Consider the following 20,378-nt stretch of genomic DNA (forward strand, 5'->3'; position numbering starts at 1 on the left):
CGATCCATAAATTGTTTGTTCAATTGGTGACCTTTTCATGGGATTAAGAAAGCACAATAATAAATTCTTCAGAGACCTGGCATAACGAATGGTACAATTATGAGGCAGGATTGGATCGGATCGTTTGTCGCAGCCTGCTGTTGGTTGCTAAGTGACAGCAGGAACTTTTCCGCCCACTGTGTTTGCTCCTAAAAGTCTGAGTGACTGAAAGGACAAAAACAATCACATTATGGCAGTCTAGACTTCGGCTGCGCATAGGACCTGTTTGTGACTTCCCGTGTCTTTGACAGCCTGTCAGTCACTTAGTGATGAAAGTGTCTCATGAAGTAGATTATATTCACCATGCAGCTATTAGCATCCCCTATTCTTTGCATGTACAGAGGACAGAAGAACTTTCTTTACTTAATAAAATAAACAAGGCAGATGGAGGAGGCCCTAATTGTTTTTCCTGTTAACCCCTCATAAGTTATGAAAGGCAGGCTCAAAATGGAAGCTCTTAAGGGCGATTTGTAATCATGCGCAGCCTGAATTCTACCTTCACAACTCTTATGTTCTAGATCCAAAGATTTATGGTTTTCTACTGCATTAATTTTCTGTCTTATTTGCAACAATATTGTATTTAATTGTTAAATTTGGTATTTTCTTTGTAGATTTTTATCACTATTTCACTGTTATATAACATCCCTAACTGGAATAGGTGGCACTCGCAGGGATCATTTTGTGCCAAAGAATAGTCATGTGAGGCGTGAATCACCCCTTTTTATGTCACAGACCCTAAAGCAAAGAGCCCGGTTTAGTAAAAGAAATTTGATAACAACTGTTTGATAACAGTTATCTCTCACAGGGGTTTTCGGTTTTGTCAAGCCAGCTAACGCAAAGGAAACCTGGCTGGGCGTACTATAAACTTACTTCATAGTATACCCCTCAGGTAAAGCTAGCAAGTCACAAGTCTGCCACAATTATGTGCTGTCCTTTGAAAGCAGTTTGTGATTGGTGGGGGCAGGCGTCTTTGATGAATATGGAGTTACATTTTTGCTTAAAATGTTGCATCTCTAATATTGCCTGAATATCAGTATCCTTTTGACTGATACCAGCTACTGATGTGTCACCTCTATTTTGGGCAGGTTTAAAAACACACAAAAAATTGGACAAATTGTTTGTCTAAACATTGTATCAGCTCTCAATTTCACATCACTTCATCTCTGCTATGTAACTCTCCTGTTACACTGTACAGTATCAGTTTTGCACTGGCAAAGTGATAAAAACTTGTGTGATGAGACGAAGAGCTTTTTAAACAGGTCAGTTACTAGACCTAGTTTACACAAAAATCTTTGTCTCCCCACACATAGAGCGTGAAATACATTCCAACAACAAACAATTCAAAAGAAAAAATATTGGTTATAGGCTGTATTGTCATGTTAATACATCGGTATTGGCACAGAAATTCACTTTTTTTTTTTTTTTTTTGCTTTTCTGCCAAGTAGTTTTCCCTTTTTGTCTTTGCACCGTACATCATCTATTCTCTGCTGGTGAATTTTTTTTTAAAAAGCAATGACAAAGGTTTTCAAACACATCTTTTTTTTTATTTTTTATATGAAGATAAATCCAAAACCAAAATATATGAACTGAAAAAAAATCAGTATCTGCCCAGAACGTGACAATCAGTGAACCCCTAATTCACCAATTATGCATTTATTATGTTGTTGTTGTTGTTGTTGTTGTTTTTTTTTTAAACAAAATGTCTTATTGCAGCACATTTCCTTTCAGTTGCAGTAACAGGAGGTATTTCAGGTGTTGTCTATCTCTGAGTCAGTGGGATTAGCTGTAGCCTTGATTTTTTTTTTTTTTTTCGTGCGAAAAGCAGGGTGCCAGTTTGAATGGGAAGGTAGCCCAGTGAACAGCTCGGCCTCTCAGCGGCCAGCGCCTCCCCATCGTCTCTCCACCTGCTCTTTGAGCACCTAGCTGGCTGCAGAACCGTCGCTCCTGTCTCCTATCTTCTCCTCCTCCCCTGTTTGCCGCCTCTCTCTCCTTTCTCTTTCCTCTGAGCACCTTTCTTTGTGTTTTCTCTATCTCCCGCCCTCCTGTTTTCTCCTCTTCCTCTCTGTCTCCTTCCATCTATCCCATGTCCCTAGCTGCCCTTTTTCCTCCTCCTCATCCTCCTTCCCCCACCTCTATCCTAAAGCAGCTAATGAAGAGCCCCATTTAGCCGGTGACTTTGGTTCAGTCCGCTCTGTAGTGCCGGCCGGCCTCGGCCGCCGTGACTGGTTGTTGAGGCTCTGACATCACACAGGGGCCAGCTGTTGATTTGGCGCTGTCTCCAAGGCTGGCTGGCTTGATGGGTTGTGGCAGGTAGACTTGTGCTCGCACAGCTCTCTCCCTTCCTCCCTGCCTCCGCCTCCCCTCCCCTCCCCTTCTCTCTCTCTCTCTCTCTCTCTCTCTCTCTCTCTCTCTCTCTCTCTCTGTGACACCCACACCCCTCGTCCTCTCCCTTTACACTCTCCTCTCCCTGTCTTCCACCCTCACTCAGTGGAGCGAGCGTACAGGAGGCAGCTGCCGAGGAGCGAGCTGGGAGGCAACTCCAGCCTCCTCTCCAGCAAATTGTGCCTCCTGTACAATGGAAACTAAGCGGTCGCATAGCAGAAAGGATGGAGAGCAGAGCTGCCAGGCAGGTACGTCCTGCAGCACTTTGACAGTGAGCAGACACGACTTAGGTACAGTTAGTATTACTTGTTCTGTTCCTGTGCTTTTTGAACAATTTCTTCATGTACTTTTTGAGTAAGGTTGATTTTCCTCTATATATTTCCTTTTGTTCTGCTTTTTTAAAAATGTCTTCTGCATCAGCTTTTCTGCCTCTCTTCTGTCATTGCAAGGCATCCAGTCAGTAAGCAAGCGTGGGGTCTTTCTTCCTTTGGCTTGTTAAACTAAGCACAACACGAGCTGCGCTGTGCCGTCAGCGGCGTGTTACTCGCTGAAGCTCGAGCGAGAGCATTTCCAAATCTCCTGGCTGGTTTGCTCAGCTCCGCTTCTGCTTTTCATTACAAGGATAATTAACAGAGATCAGCCAATAAGAGGCTTCGCTCCGAACTGTTTTTTTTGTTTGTTTTTTTTTAGCCAACCGTCGTCCTCTTGTTTCCCTCGTTTCCTCCTTGTTTGTTCGGCAGGTGTTCTCTTACAAATTGACTTTTAATGACTCTCACAGACTTTTTGAGTGCTTCCTGTCCCATAAGGCTCCATAGATTAAAACTGCCAGGCTTGCATGTTAGTTTTCTTTGTTTACTGTTTCTAGTACTAATTGCTTAGATTGATATTCCCTGGAAGCTCTCCTATGGGATAGGTAATGGATTACCTCCATGCTCCACTGTGGATTTAATTTATTAATGCTGGCTGGCTGCACCTCTGCTGTGCCGCGCTGCCTTTTGCGACCTGGAGGCAGAGCGAGCAGCGCAATTAGAGTCTCATTTGTGCCTGTTTATTTATTTATTTATTTATTTATTTCTGTTAATTCACTCTCGGCTATTACGAGCACTTCCTTAAACTGACACAGCCTCAGTCGTCGCAAAATCAAGGCGAGCAGTGTTATGAAAGTGATATAATTTCATCGGTTTTACCCTGATCGTTCTGCGGTCCAATTATATAGCTCCCCTGTCAGTGCTTCTCTTTGCTTTGCAATTAGCAGAAATGTGTAGAAAATGAGAGATTAGTTACTCAGTTAAGCAAAACAGCAAAATCAATTTTATTGTAGCGCCATGAATGTGAGCCAGCATTAGTAGCCTAATTAACTGTTTATTTGATGCCTGGTTTTATTAGACAGGGTGCATGTCATGCTTTAAATGTTTTTTGTGTGTGTTTAAGTTGGCACAACAAAGGGAAATTTTGGCATCCCCCTGCAAAGTGGGAAGAAATCAGCTAAACATAGGTGGTCATTTTTATTTGGACAGCGAGCAGGTGACGGCGCGGTATCTTTGTAACTGTCTGAATAGAGCTCTGGTTACTGTTTTACATCTCTGTTGTTTTTTTTCTGTGTGTGCAATATTTGCAAAAGCTCTTCAGCAGTGATTAACTTATTTTTCAATGCGGCAGAATGCCTGAAGACGCTACTTGCTCCTTTTCTTCTTTTTTTAAAAATGTTTTAAAAAATAAAATAAAATAAATTATTGTTTTTGAAATGCTGAGAAATCACTGGCAGATTTTCTGTGAAGCTTCTGAAGGTGATAGCTCACTGTGTTCCGCCCCTTCTTCCTCCCCCGTTCTCTACCGAGAATAGAGCCGGGGGATAGAGTAGCAGATAGAGGGAGGGAATGAGGGTCCTTCACCTTCAGTTGAGGTGGTTTATAGGCGAGACAAGAGCCCTGATCCACAGAGTGCAGAACAGAGCACAGTGGAGGTGTGGAAAGGAAAGGTCAGCCTTTGCAAAAAACAGAGAGGCTGCGAGAGCTGTGTGTGTGTGTGTGTGTGTGTGTGTGTGTGTGTGTGTGTGTGTGTGTGTGTGTGTGTGTGTGTGTGTGTGTGTGTGTGTGTGTGTGTGTGTGTGTGTGTGTGTGTGGATAAAGGCATAAATAAAATAAGTAGACTGGAGTGCGTTGCTCTCCATCACCAGCAGGCTCTCATACGCTTCACAGTGATTGAGAAATTTCCCATTAGCTCGCCATCGAGCATAATTGTCGCCGAGAGGAGCCCATCAAGAGCCCGGTGTGTGATTAACTCGGCTCAGTTGATGGCCACCCTCATGACCCTGCTGTGGGTTCCTCAAGAGTTAATTTGCTACAAGAACACAGAGAATGTTTGCATGTGCGGATATGTGGCTCATGATTAATGTAACGCATTCCTCAATTTGTGCTGTGAACAAGTGGGTATATTTGGGGTGTGTGTGCGTGCGCACGCATGTGCACAAGGTCGCCGATATGCCGTCAAATGGCGCGATTAAGGTGGTGCGAAGGGGTGATGTGACACTGAACGATGCCTCGGGCAGCCTCTTTAAGGTTGCTGTGCTCTGCGGTGACTGTAATGCCAATGAACCACTCCCTGTCAGCTCCAGCACAATACTGGAGGACACACAGGCAGGCGGAGGAGCTCGACAAGTCCACTGCTCTGTGTGTGTGTGTGTGTGTGTGTGAGAGAGAGCGTGTGTGTGTGTGTGTGTGTGTGTGTGTGTGTGTGTGTTGTGCAGTGCTAGGGCGTATTATAAGCTGTTGAGCACCTATCAAATGGGGATGTTCCCTTGTCTGTGTCTGTCAAAACATCTTTTGGGTGTGCATTGTTTGCACCAGCATACGGTGTTTACTGCACACACACAGAGGCTCAGTGTGAAGTCCTGAAGCCAGCCGGCTAATCCACGTCTGCACCGTTCACTCAGCAGCTCTGGTCATAAAGCCTGGAGCGCCCACGGCCAGACTCATCTGCACTGCTGTCAGAGCAACTTTTACACTGTGTGTGTGTGTGTGTGATAGCTGCAGGAGCAGGCTCCCTTTTTTTTTTTTTTCATTCCAGATATTTGGCTGCCACTATCTGCAATGGTTCCAATCAGCACCACTTCTGCTTTGAACTAGGGGGCAAAATCTCGAGCCGCGACACCAAGATGATACTCCCGTCACACACGGACAGGCGTGTAAAAAGTGCAGAGCGCATTTAGAAAGAGATAAAAGCGGGGAGGGGGGATAAGCGCAGCTCAGAACAAGAAGGAAAGATGATTCAGGTGATTGTGGGTGCAGAGGTGATTCTGGCTACATGACTACAAAATTCAGACTCTCCGAATGGAACAATGTGGAATGCAGTGGAAATGACACTAAGCAGTTCATGTTTAAGTCAGTGTGCGGAAATATTCTAGGCAGTGTAGGTGGCTCCGTGGTGCAGTTTCGGAGAAAAGCAACACCCATCATCTCAGTCTGTGCGTCTGGCTCCAGGCAGAGATGTCATGAGATGGAAGAATAGAAATTGAGCTGAGATTGCACTCGGCTTTTTATTTTCTTTTTTGGCTGGCACAGAGAGAGCCACACCTTGGCACCGTTGGGTACCAGAGTCAGCGTGGCATCTCGCCCACCTACTTAGCAACAGATTAGAGGAGTTGGGAGAGGCCAAGAGCAATGTGACGGATATGTGGAAGAGGCCTCGGAGTGGGTCAGCTGTAGGAGAATGTCCAGCATGTGGTCTGAGGATGCGATTAATCAGTTAGCAGTTTGATGGGAAATAAACGGGCAACTGTTCTTTTCTTGCAAAGTGATTTTATGGTCTTATCAGCCAACTGACCCCCCCAAAAAAAATTAAAACGCAGAACCTTGAACTTTAAGAAATATGGCTGCTTTTCTGACATTTTGCTGACATTTTAAACACCAAATAATCAACCAACTATAACTAGAATATTGATTTGAAATGTAAATGGTAATTGGCGCCAAGTGTAACCTGATGTTTAGCAACTTCATTTGGCAGTTGCACCTGCAAAGCGAGCCGATAAGGTCATATTTTCACAATATAAAAGAGGAACGTAGCGAATGGGGCAGCAGTGTGCATGGAAAAATACTGATTTGGTAATACAGCTGGAATTCTCAATTTCTCTTCTCCGGTATTGTGTCGATATTTCACAGCTGTGTTGTTGTTGTTTTCAGATGTCTGCCCAGCCGGGTTCACCCTGTGGTTCAGCTAGAAAGGAATTTGCTGGAAAATAGAGATTGTACATTAGACGATTTGAAATTTATGTGGCACCAAATGGCAGAGGATTTCTGAGCTGAGAAATGCTATCTTCCCCTGCTGCTCTCTGAATTCCTAATGCTTGGTTTTTACGAGGTTGGCAGGGGTGCCTTCTCTTGTTGCCTCTACCGCACTCCCAGTCGCTGTGCTCATCCATTATTTATGGGGCACACGCACGCATAGGCCCAGATATACACACTCGCCACACTTGTACCATTTTTTTTTTTTTTTGGCCATGGAACACAATATATTTCAGAGTTGCTGACATCCTGACTGCTGTCAGTCCACGTGACCTCGGTGACAGCGTTGCTCCTAACCTCCGACCTCGCTCGCTCTAATGCCACAGCACTAACCCCGTCCCTCTCTCGGTTGCAGGTCTGCAGGGGTCATGAGGGTGTCAGAGGCCCCGCTCACTGTTCAGAGCAGCTGAAGCAGACATGGGCAAAGAAGTCTCGGATGGCATCGGTAGGCTCAGCCTCATCGACTTCACCAGCCACATCCTCCTTTGCCACAACCACCACTGGCTACGCAAGAAGTACGTTTTTGTTTTTTTGTTTTTTACTATGTAACCTGAATAGTAAGTAAATTTCCACAAAATATGCTCGATACAATGTTTCCACGCATTCGCTGTCACGTGACACTACTGTCCAATCAGAAAGCCATAACAAGATAACAAGATGTCGTAAGTAAAATAGTCAGGAACACAGAAAGTTTGCATGTTTGTTTCATATATTTGTTTTAGGAATGTGTGCAGTCGTCATCACTCCAAATGTACTTATATAATTGTCTTGACTCTTTTCCACATTTATTTTATTATTATAAAAACTTAAATCAAATCCAATGAGTTTCTTTTAAGGTACTTCCTGCACACAAATTTAAAAAATCTATAGATGGATGAAATACACTTAACTTGGGCAGCATGGACAATGTTACTATCTTAGTAAATATCTCACTATCATTTCTGATATTATGAATGAAAATGAACATTGACACGGTAGTTTGGTGGAATTTCACGGGGAATAATAAACCACAAGATCAATGAAATGTCACTCGGTGAGAATAAAGTCCTGGAATATTTCATCATGTCACACTGACAGAGTAAATATATGGATGTTGTTACATATTCTATAGCTATGCTGTAGTTATAAAAACAGCCTGTGTGTTCATATATATATATATCCAGGTTTAATAGAGTGTGTATTTCACTGACAGGTTTAGCATAGAAATGTAAATTTCTAACACTACACAGAACTATAGTGCTCCAGTCTGTCATATGATCAATAACTTACCTGTGTATTTACCTCGTATTATGACACAATCCATCTGTTATACCCTGACCTTATCCCCTTTTCACCAAAATGTATATTAAATCTATTTTAAGTGATTCTGTACTTAAGTCTTTTTAAAATCAGTGTTATTGATTTTTGCCTTCAAATAAGACATTTCAAATTTACACTCCTCTGAGGAAGGTAAAGTACAACAGATGTTCTAATGATGCTGCAAACCCAAATCATTTCCATTCATGTGTGCAATCTGTGCAGATGAACTAAGTGCCCTGCTTCTGATTTGTAACTATGCATCACAGTGTAGCAGTATGTTGTGCCAACATGCAAATCAACTTAAACATGTTCAGTTTATTATTGATTTATTTCAAGACATTTTTTCATTGCTCTACCAGTGTCCATCTAAATTCAATGACTTCCAAAGCCTTCTGTTTTTGTGTTGATGCAGTTAGTTAAACTTACAATCTTTAACACTTAATAGATCAAATACTGAGATCTGATCTCATCAACTCTGTTAAGGTTGTTTAAAGTACCCAAAGAAGCTTGAAGCTCGCTGCCAACTGGTGTTTTGGAGCTGTAACTACAGAGCAATGCAGACATGAACAGCATTAGATGGACATGCTGGGATATGCTGCAGTTCATTTGGGGTTGGGTTTTAACCTCCCAATCTGCTGCAGATTTGTGGAAAATAAAAAAAAGATATTTCTTCTTCTTTTTTAAAGTTTTCCGTTGCACAGAAGAAAAAATGGTCTTCTGTGCTGCCAGTTCTGGCTCTTCGAATGAATATACGAATCAGCCAAAGTGAAAACTGAACTCAACGTCAGGACTGGCAGGTTACAAATGTATACCTCTGGAAATCTTTAAAACCCTGACACAGATAAAAGACATCAGATGATATGCCCAAGTTGTTGTTTTTCTTTCTTTTATGCTCAGTTTGAATTTGATATTAATAGTGCACGTAGCATTTACAACTTGTAGTCCTTTGTATTTAAAACTAGGGTTGTTAAAAAACCCTTTGGGGAAAAAAAAAAACTACTATCAGATTAGATGCTCATTCACGTTAACACACATTAACATTATCCATTTAACAATTAATAATTACCTAATAGCCTAATAGCCACATTAGCCTTTTGCCAGTTATCATTTCGCAAATGGCTTGTGGCTAATAATAAAAACGAAGCGTAAATATTGGTGCTACGCAGCTAACGTTGTCAGCTCTGCCGGTCTGTAATGTTGTAATAGATGGTGTTAATTTAACAGGGTAAAACACAATTTTTTGGCTAAAGTGTCAAGTATCGAGTACTTTCCTGGGTAACTGTATAGAGTTTCGAGCATCGTTGAAGAATACATAATACATGAAAACTTTGCCAAATTAATTAAAATTTGTATTTTTTTTTTTTTTTTGTTTTTGAAAACAGTCCTTTATTTTTTAAATGATGTTTGTTTATATTGAACTACACATATTTAAAAAAAAATGTTGATGTCTGTTTTCGCTCCAACTCATAAAGAGACCAATTTGCTAGTCCCTGAATTCTTTAATGTAACACTAAGGACCAAATGATGATCTGTATTACTTATGCAGTCTAAGCATGGGGGATTCTAAACAGGCACACTGTGCAATTACCTCAGCCGTGAGAGACGAGATGGTGAAATTCAAATGCATCAAAGTCTGAAGCCAAATTTAGTCTAACACTCCAGTCCCATGATAAAATGTGTTTGGAAGAATGAGTGATTCGGTGAGGGACAAAATGGCTATCCATCACAAGCCCAGCGCTCGAAAATATCTGTCCAATATTGCAAATCTTCAACAGAGCGACTCAAGAGACTTCACTCATCAAAATGTCAGCAACAGACGCTAAATATTCAAAGCCATGTGCAGGACTCTGGAGTATTAAGCTGTTTTCCTTCAGAATGTGAAAATAATGTAAAGCAGCAGCCGGCATTGCTTTTGTCAAACCTCTGACAGGTCATAGAAATTCAAAATCTGATTCTCCAGTGCCCGGCTAGATTTTTAGCAAAACTCTTAGCCATGCAAACCGCTGGGTGAGCGGTATATCCGCCTGAGCTGTGGACCGCTGTAAAAGTCAATTACTTTGACACGGAGGAATTGGATGCCACGTTTTTAAAGAGAGCAGCTCCCTCTTGCTGCCTCAGCTCTTTTGGGATGGATATAAACAATCAAGTCTCAGGCAGCCACTTTGCTGCTCAGTGATCAGATAGGAAAATGGCTCTGATCACTGCGGGCAAATAGGTTGAAGGCTGGAACACACACACAGCCAGTCACGTACACACTCAAGCACAGAGTAAGTGCTGTGATGTGTGCTTCCAGTTTTTGATGTGCAACGTGAATTTGATGAGCCCATTTCTAATTAACCTATTAATCATAGCTCTCATGTACCAGATGTCTACCCTCCCTTCTTGTGAGTCTGTGTGTGTTACACACTGCATGGAACCAAGCTGTACAATTAAGGCATATCAGCAAAATGAACTCGCACCATGACTTAAAACACGGGGAGGTCGTGGTATTACACAGATGCGTCCTGCAGTGGGCCATAGGTCCAAGGCAACTTATGTTCTGGGATCAGCAACCACGAAGAGGCATTTTATTTTGAAAGGCCTACTTTTTACTCTACGCCATATTAGACTGTAAACATGTGCTCTGCGTTAACAACACACCTACCAACTTTTGCAGCTGTTATCACGATGGGAGTGTTCCTGTTTTGTGCATAACTACAAACAAAGATTTAATTACAGCCTTCTTCTTTGGAACATAAAATAATACAAAAATACGTGAGTAAAATCCTTTTATAAAATATAATATAAAATGTAAATCACACCGTATTATGTTTAATCCTAAATAAACATCCTTATGTGGGAACTAGAAAGTGTGTTTGCTGATATTCTAAAGCAGCCTCCTTCAAACTGAAACAAACACTATAATATTAATGTGTTTTCTTACAGCACTAAGCTGTGCGCCTGCTGCATCTCGTCCACTCATGCCTATTGTCTCAGGCTGAACAGCTGCAGAGCTGCGAGACAGCGCAAAGAAAAAGTAATGACTGATGACCACAGACTGTGTTGGTGCCACCGACCGCCTGCCCTCCTCTTTCTCCTGCCTGCTACTGCATAGCTCTTTGTCACTGCAGACTTTCTTTGGCCCTTTTATCCAGTCTTTTACATTTATCAAAATGTGCCAGCTTTATGTTTGGTCTCTTTTATGGAGAAGTTGCAGGGGAAATCTCAGTAGGTCTGCTCTCATAATAATTGGCATCACTTTCAACACTATACATGTCTAAACTGCGTGCAGGCACATTTAATGTGCTGTGTGTCTCAGCTCACCAAAATTATGATTGCTTTCTTAAAAAATACTTTATTTTCATCTATTTGAACTGTTTTACGATTTCGCTACACAGCAAGCAGTCGACGAAGATGGAAACATTACAAACGGGTCATTAAAACAAAAGAGGGATTAAAAAATAATAATAATAATAATTCATTCAAAGAAAATGCATTTACATTGCTCATTTGTATGAAAGACAAAGTATTCTTTGTCTTTCATACAAATGTTGGATGTTTTACCAAACTGAAGCCAGCATGATACATCCATGTCTGAAAAGTGCTTGGGTTGTCAAACTCAAATCCACTTAAAATGAACTAATGGCTGAATTCCAAACATCCAGTAATACTATTAGTAACACCTATGTTTGTTCTGCAGTAACTCAAGCTACCCATCATGGACAAAGTCAATTACAGTATGGCTCCATGTTGCACCCACATACAATCGGTGCAGTTATGTCTCCTGCTGCATTGTTGCTTTGCCTTGTGGATATTATTTTGAAAAACAAACTTTCATTACTCAGCACTTTTTAGACAAGAATGCAGTGGACCTGATCTAATAACACAAAGTAAGTAAGTTTTATTTATTACGACATAGAATATAGCTACTGCAACAAAGGAAATAATTTAATGTACCATAATGCTGTACTAATACACTTATTAATTTTGTATACTCTTATATGCTGTTGTTATTTACCTTATGTTTTTTAAATGTACACATTTTTCCATGGCATTTAATAATGATAATAATGATGATGATAATGATAATTCTTTCATGTTTTATTTATAATTAATAAAATTGTGTGAACTTTTTGTCTTTCCCAGTCTAAAGAGTCAGCGTAAAGATTGAGGAAGGTCTCTACAACTCCTGAATCTTAGTGTCATTGCATGCCATCACTAATTTAGTATGTAAACAGTTGATAATAATTCTAACACTTATCTTTCGAATGAAAATTTAAATGAACATAGCATAATGAAAAGTGAGAGAGAATATGTCTGTAAAGGTGATGGCATTAGTTTTTTGCCACGTCAGCTCTCTTGACCAGAATTTGCAGTTAATTAAAAAAAAAAAAAAAATCAACAAAAGACACCATTGCAAAGGTAAAAAAGTTGTTGGTTTAACAGAATGTAAAGTACCTCTAGATTTAGCCATGCTATGTTAGCTCTCCTGCTAGCAAATGGTACTCTGTTACTGACACATTATATTGAACAACACGCAAAGTTAACATAATTGAATAGATCAGGCAATTGTCACTACGCCCAATTTACCTTTTTGTGTCTGAATCAGCCACTACTGTTGTTGTTTTTAAAGAGCTGATATAATAAAAAAATATAATAAAATTCTGTATATCTGTGTTTCAAATTTAATAAAAATACTTTGAAATGATGGTGTGTAGCTTCTTGTTATTTGGAACTTACCCTTCAAACATAATCATCCGAACTTCTTTCTCTCCCAAAGATGCTAGCTCTCATCGACACATTCCTGTCTTTCAGGTCCTCTGTATTTGCCAGCATCTCCCTGTAAGACTTTGCAATGAGAATGTCTGATAACGTCGACACTGAAACAATGAAGGTTTCCGAAGCCGCCGAACCCGCGTCATCTGCAAAAGACGCCAAGACTGAGGTGTCTGACCAGAGCCAGAACAGCAGAGATGAACATGGTTGCAACAATAAAAAGGACATACAGGTAAAGAATGCTGATTTATGTTCAACCTTAAAACGTGTCAGTAACAATTCTTCCATATCTGTGTGACTGTAACATTTAATTTTAGAATTATGGACTTCACAGCGATAGAAAAACTATTTTGGTACACCGGGTGTTTCTGTGAAAGTGCTGTAATGAAATGTAAAGAAGTGCTTCCTGCCATGTGCAAACACAGTGGAGAGCAGATACCTGAGTAGATTATCTTGTCAGTAGCGTTATATCCTCATCGCGTACGACTCTGGATACTGTGACTACAAAAAGAAAGCAGCAAAAGTTTGTTACTAATAGCAGGGAGTCAAACATTCAGCACTACAGCCAGACTGACAAAGAATCAGAGCCTTCATGAGTTTCTTCACAAATAAAACATATTTATAAGCGTTATAACTAACTATCTTAAGTAATTTCTTCCTTTAGATCCTCAACATGTCTATTAGACCCCATTCCTACGACAGTGTTCAAAAATATTTACCATTTAATAGATGTTACATTTTTAATACGATCGGTTTATCTTTATCAAAAAGGTTGCGTATGACAGGCTTTCAGGGTTGCACAGTTTTCCGTTTCAATGGCTTGAATTAAACTATTACTTAAAAAGCTTTTACTTGATCCAGGTCTCTTAGCTAATTATGGACTAATATCCAAAATCCTTTCATTTCAATTGTTTTTGTTAGAGTAGTTGTTAAAAGATTTCTCGATAATACAGAAATGGGACAGGTGGAGGTTAGAAATGACTTTCTTATGGCCTCTCACAGTGAGCTCATATCTGTGCTTCTCCCAATGATTACAGTGTTTCACTACAGAGATTGTTATTAAAGGAAATGCACTGCAATAATTGGAATCATAGATAGATGTGTGCTAACATGAAAGTTAGCCAGGGTTCCACAGGGCTCTGTGCTGGTACCACTGCTTTATACATTATACTCTTCTCAGAACAGAAAAGTTGGAAACAGATACTTAACTCTGGATCATGGCATTAACTTAGCATCCAAAAGACTTTGAGAAATCTTGGGAGGCATTTTTGATTGTGTCCTTCAATGCAGATGTTAAACAAATATGAATCGTTGCTGAATATCTCTAACATGTAAAAACATACTTTCTAGGGCTGATGCTGAAAAACTAGCTCATGTTTTCATTACTTAGGCTGGAGTACAGTGGTCCATTATTATCAGGTTGTACTTGCAAAGTAGCAGAGTACTTGCTTGTAGAGGTCTCCTCCAAAATACTATAGGATCTTTACCTTACGAGATAAAGTGCCTTGAAGTATTGTATAAATAAAGTTGAATTGAATGAGCACTAATGTGAAATGAAGTGTCAGTTTCACAGTGTTTTGGTAGACTGGAGCCTCAATAAGCTGAGGACACTTACCTGACAACTTCAGCAAAGTCTGTCATTTCTTTTTCACACCTCGTTTCCATGAAAATTCAGTAGCAGTCAACGCCGAACACCAACTGCCCTGGGCATCTTCTGTCACCTGCGGCACTCCCAGCCGTTTCAGCGAGGAAATATTATTTCTGAAATGTATAATCGGCGCAGACAGAAATAATAATGCAGGGTTCAACTCTGCCTCAGCAGCACTGAGGTCAGTCATAGTGAGACTCTTCACTGCTGTCTACCTGGCTGCTGAGAATTGTTAAAGTTGTTAAGAAGTCACGGATCTTCCACAGGAGACATTAAACTGGTTATCTACTGAGGCTTCAGGAGAGCTGAGAACACTTTGACATAAACTGCTAATTAATAAGGTCTTTGTCATTGCAACATTGTGCTTTGGGGGTGCAAAAAAATTAGCATTTGTTAATTTAGAGCAAAACTGGCTCTGACAGGTTTTCCTCACAGAGGAATGCACACTAAAATCTAAATGGTGAAATTGTGAAATCTCTTCTTGTGTGGTCAAAGAAGCAAAATCCAGGAAAGACGAAGGATTGTCTCTTTGGCTGCTGCCTAAAAATAGGATTCAGGCCAATCTGGCCTTGTGGTTGGAGGAGGGGAGCGCGAGGGAGTCAGGCAGGCAGATAATCGGAGCTCAAATCCAGGCTTATCTTCCAACTTCCTGCGCCTATGTTACCCTGAGGAACAGAATGACACCAGCGTGGGGGAAGCAGCATGGGAGAGAGGAGGAGATACAGGAGGAAGAGGGAGGGAGAGACGTGTGGAGAGGTTGTAAGAAGGAAGGATTAGAGAGAGGAAGAAGGTGGAAGAACACGAGAGACACGGTGTTGGAGAATGAAGGAAAGAAAGGAGAGCAGAGGCGAGAAAAGAAAGTAGCAAGAAGATGAAAGTAGAGGGATGAATTCTCCTCCTTTAATTATTTTAATCCACCACAGCAAAGAAAGAATTTCAGCTATCAGCTCAAAACCCCCAAAATATATTTAGCCAAAGTATTGACTACGTTTGAAACTAGAAGGCAACTTTTGAAGCCCAAATTGCTCTTTTTGGATTAAAAAGTTGACTTCATAAGCAGTAAATTGGTCCAATTGTACAATCCAGTTCATCCACTCATATATTTTGCTGCTGTAGCATTGTGTGGTCTGGTATGACCATTAGCTGAGTGACTCCGCTTCATGTCACCTCTACAAATGTAGGCTACTTGCGATTGTGCTGCTTTTTCTGTTTTGTGTGTTATTTTCTTTTTTTCTTTTTTGCCTTTTCCTCTCCCTGACGTGGTGATTTTATGGTTACTGGAATGCCAGGATATGCTGACGGCACTGACACAGCCGACCTTTCCGCTTGTAATTTCCAGCGGTGGAGGAGGTGAAGCTAATTCCGCTGCTCTGTGTAAGGGCATTGGTTAAATGCCTGAAATGTTCATTGTGAGAGGAACGGGTGGGGGAAGAAATGAGGGAGGCGACAGCGGTACCTCAAACGAGGCGAGGCGGGGGTGGGTATGGCGGCATCGGGGGGCAGGAATGCGTTCCGACAGAGGTAAAAGAGGGTGACTTTGCCACCATCTGCCTCCAGCTCTCCAGCTCTGTCCTCTGCGGCAGGACAGGTGGCTGGTGGCCGCCCTACTTCTGCTGACTTCAGCCCTTTCCCTCTCTCCCCCGCTTTCCCATTCCTTTATCTCCTGGCGGCATTGTTCATTCCCCACCGGCCCCACACCGCTCAATTAGCCGGTGAAGCGGTGCGCTCACGGTCCCTGACCACCCTCCACCCCAGCTACCCTCTCCTCCACATCCATATTACCTGATATAGAAAAGGGGAACGGCAGGTCACAGGCGTTGGAAATAGGCGAACAGCGGCCCTTGAGCTCAGTGAGGGAGGGGATAGGTTGTCCTTTTGATTTTTAGAGGACAGGTGGGAAGGACAGCGTTAGTGTGTGTGTGTGTGTGTGTGTGTGTGTGTGTGTGTGTTGGGATTAGGAAACAGAGGACTGGGCTCTGTTACAATTTACACTGAAATGGCTCCTGCCAGGTCTCCCCCTCCCTACCTTTTCCCTCCTCCGCTCTTCCCTTTACGTGCTACTGAGAGACCTTCTGTTTACACACACACACACACACACACACACACACACACACACACACACACACACACACACACACAGAGTCACCAGTGCGTGAAGCGCAGAGGCACCGAGCTGTCTCACACACTAGTAGGCGGGTGGCCTCTCTCTGCTTTCTGCACCTTACATCCAGCGCCTGCTTTCACATGACAGCTAAATGGAGCAACGAACAAAACTGACCCGAATCCCTCACAGCCAAATGTCTGGCTTTTGTTTTCTGCGGCATCTTGCTAAGAGAGAGTGTGTGCGTGTGTGTGTGTGTGTGTGTGTGTGTGTGAAAGGAAGGGGTCCTGCAGTGCAGCCGCTTTGGTAGCATATGCTATCCAGAAATTAATTCATTGCTCCCAGTAAATGATTATCTATCCATTATTTATCCAGAGAAAGTCTGTGATTTGGCCAAGGGTTGAGCAGACACTTTAACAATAATGAACACACAATAGTGCAGAATTTGGAGATAACGTATCAAGGTCAGAACTTCAGTGCAGTCACTAAGCTGATGCAGATTCTCACAGATTTTAGTCAGATGTGACAATTTCAGTCTTTCTGTAGATCGTTCCAGCAAAAAGGAAAAATGAACCAGTCCAAGGACAGAGTGAGTGTTTCCCTTAGCATCACATCATATTTGTGATATAGCAAGGCAAACAATATAACGAGTATGGGTACATATTTAAATGTTTTTATTAATTAATAAAAATTAAAAAAAAAGCCAAAACCTATATTTTGTCACTGAATTGGCTGCAAGGCTGCTGCTTTTGCCGTATGCTCTTCTTTGGACAGACTTCATGTTCATCAGCTTGGACGTTCTTCAGCCTTGGTGGTTGGTTAGCCTGGTTTCTGCTTAGATTGGCCCTTAAGCTCGTGTTGGAACGAGGACCACCATCACCAGCTGCTCTTCAAGTTGTAGTCTGTCCAATTGTGAGACGGAGACTGGAAAAAGCTGATTGACATCGAGACCAGCAATAATTACAGCCTGGACTATAAAGACTATCACTAATGCTAGACTGTAAAGACTGGAGCTAACTGGTTTGCAACAACTGAAGTTTCACCATAAGACGGGAATAGTTTGATTTTGTTTAGTTCATCCACGATAACAATGCAATCAGCAGCCTCAAACAAAAATAAACTTGGACAGTTATGAATATACCCAGGCCACCCAAGTGAGGGTATGTGCGAGAACCACTGAGATTTATCTTTATGAGCCAATCAGTGGGAGAAACTCGAGCCATGTAGACGCCCACTGAGGTAGCAGCATACAAAGAACAGGGGTATATCCCCTTTCTGTAACCACTCAATATCCAGCTACTTTAGGTGTTTCCTAATGAGCAGATCACTCTAATCCAATAAAGGTTAAAGAAAAAAGTTGCCTGAGGGATGAAATGGGATTTACTCCTTAAAAAAAAAAGAAGCAAATTTCATCTTAAACATGAGGTTTTCAGTGTGCATTTTAAACGACACGCTCTGGTCAGTTATCACGCCTAAATATATTATGACCATCTCAACTTAAGCCCCTAGCGCAGTTTCAGAAAGATTAGATGCTGTTTGAGAGCGGCATATACTTGTATTTTCTTGCATTTAACACCAGCTTAAGTTCAGTCAAATGAGACCGAACAGCATCAAAGACCGAGTGCAGTAATTCAGGGGTTCATATAGCAGATGATGATGATGGGATGCAGCATTAGATAAAACGATCACACATGCTGTATAAATGGAGTGCTAATATAAAAACGGTGATTGCTTAACTTGAGATTTTCATTTAATATCTTTTATTTTCGCAGACTGGTGTCAGCACATTTTGTTCCGTGCTCTTTAAGTTTTTTTTTTTCCTTCAGCCTGCGAACAGACATTAAAAAGACATCATAGAAACTGAAACCTATGAATTGTTTGGAGTTGCTCAAGCTCTAGAAGTGCACCCATGCACAAAATGTAGGCCACTCATATTTAATTCAAATATCATTTGTTACTTTCTTTCCCCCCCCCAAAAAAAGTCTTCCCCCTCCTTTTTTTTTTTTTTTCAAGCATCTGTGGTTTGTTTGATTTTATTTTCCTTTCCCTGCACCCCCTCCCCTACCTGTGGACAGCCTGTGAAGTACTCTAAGGTACGGTACTCTCGACATGCATGTTGCACACGGATGCTCCGACCTGTCTCGTGCACTTGACTTGCGTTGTTTGCTTGGATTGAGATGGAAGTTGTACCCGTGTTACCTGTCACGCAGATGTCTGAAATGACTTTGCTGCAATGTGTTGAGATGCCGTCACATGACTGATAGCAGAGGCTGTGATGTGAATTATGAATGAGAACACGGCTAGTTTGGACGTTTCCTTTGTGCTTGCTGCATTGATGTTTCCTGTAGAAAAATGTGAGAAAGCTTGATGGGTTTTTTTTTTCCCTTTTGTTTTTTTTAAACTTAAGTTCCCTCTGATCAGGTTATTCGAGAAGTTATAAGAAGCTACAATCTTAGCAATGAAAAGCTTAGTCACTCGGGGAAAACTTGTGTCTGCTGAAATGTGAATTATTGGATCTGTATGACATGCTCGTAAGAATTGATTGTGCTCGCTGGCTGTTTCACTTTGGCTTGTCACTGTGATGTGTGATGAAATTGACACAGGTATGTATGTGCATGGATTTAACTGTGCCCACCTACTTGCACCCCTCTCCTTACCCCCTTAGTCCAACACCAGGCTAAAGCTCGTGCGGAGCCTGGCGGTGTGTGAAGAGTCGTTTCCTTGCCCTATTCCTGAGCCTTCAGCAGCACCCCAGGTAAAGACCTCCATGAAACCAGCGTTTCACATTAGAGGCGTGCCAGTTTGGACCATATATTGTGGCACTACCTGAGTAGTACCACGAACAGTTTGTTAATTTTTATTGTAATTGTAGCTGTTTTTAGATGGCATTTTTCCATGATGAGGTCAAATGAAAACACAGGGGTCTCACATGCCCACCCTAGCGCTGAAACACTAAGCTAATATTAGCAAGTCAACCTACTTGGTAACAACTAATGGTTCTGCTGATTGTCGTGTCAGAAGGAATTTTGCTTTAATGCTAAATAAGAAACAATGAAGCTCTGCTTTTGCAGAGATGCTAGTCTGTCTCCTCAACTTTGTTTCACGGGCGCATGTGTGTTAGTGAGCCTTTTATAACTGACTGAATGAGTTACAACTAAAGAAAAATGGTTAAAAAGAGGCAGGCGAATTAGTTCATACCATTTTAGCCGTTTAGCTGATATCCGTCCACTTAGGTTTACTAATTGCAACAGGGTAAACCATTTATAGCTGTATGTGAATGAGATTCTCCCACTGCTGCAGCTTATGCTCTTTATCTTCACGCTGATAATGGGAAATAAACTCGCCAGCATGTGAGTGCCTCGTTCTTTCACTGGCATCTGTAGCACTGCTTTGTGTGTTTGTGTGTGTGTGTGTGTGTGTGTGTGTGTGGAAATGGAAGGTGGATAGCGCTACATTAACCCCGGACCCCTGCAGCAATGATATCTGTTATCCACAACAGAGCGATCGGATTATGAAGAAAATCACCCAACTCTGTGCTTCAGGATTGTACGCACACATTTATCCGCGCAGGCTGGTTTCATCCCTGTCAGCTGTATTTGGTGTAGTAAGTGTGAGACAGTTCATTGCCTTTACACTTAGATTTAGGAGTGTGCATATAGCTGTTGCCCTGTAGAACTGTGGTTGATCAGATCATCATTCTCACATAGCAAAGGTCTGTTGACCCAGTAAGTTTAAAAATAAGGCCTCTTTCTGAGATTCACTCATTTTAACTTTAAATATGTCAACTTCCTGTCCTGTCCTGGCACTCGGATCTCTTTTCTGTTGCAAAGTTGTGGCGGCAGTCTTGCCAATTTAGACCTTGTAACATTTACTC

At 41.6% G+C, this 20,378-nt stretch overlaps 1 protein-coding gene across 9 annotated transcripts in view; it reads left to right on the plus strand.

Moving 5' to 3' along the window:
* Positions 1-20,378, plus strand: part of r3hdm1 (R3H domain containing 1) — a 52,388-nt gene that overhangs the window by 1,904 nt on the left and 30,106 nt on the right. For 4 of the 9 annotated variants that reach the window (XM_084920514.1, XM_084920517.1, XM_084920515.1 and 1 more), the window contains exons 1-5: positions 2,499-2,669; positions 7,057-7,216; positions 12,795-12,987; positions 18,580-18,597; positions 19,170-19,259. In XM_084920514.1, coding sequence (XP_084776640.1) covers positions 12,835-12,987; positions 18,580-18,597; positions 19,170-19,259 — 261 coding nt within the window. In that variant the 5' untranslated portion in view covers positions 2,499-2,669; positions 7,057-7,216; positions 12,795-12,834. Of the gene's footprint in view, positions 1-2,498; positions 2,712-7,056; positions 7,217-12,794; positions 12,988-18,579; positions 18,598-19,169; positions 19,260-20,378 lie in introns of those variants that run through there. The other 5 variants (XM_084920511.1, XM_084920518.1, XM_084920512.1 and 2 more) reach the window with 4 other exon arrangements.

Source organism: Perissodus microlepis, chromosome 23 (genome assembly GCF_051167445.1).
Source record: "Perissodus microlepis isolate ML-2025 ecotype Zambia chromosome 23, ASM5116744v1, whole genome shotgun sequence".
In the NCBI taxonomy this organism is placed as follows: Eukaryota; Metazoa; Chordata; class Actinopteri; order Cichliformes; family Cichlidae; genus Perissodus; species Perissodus microlepis.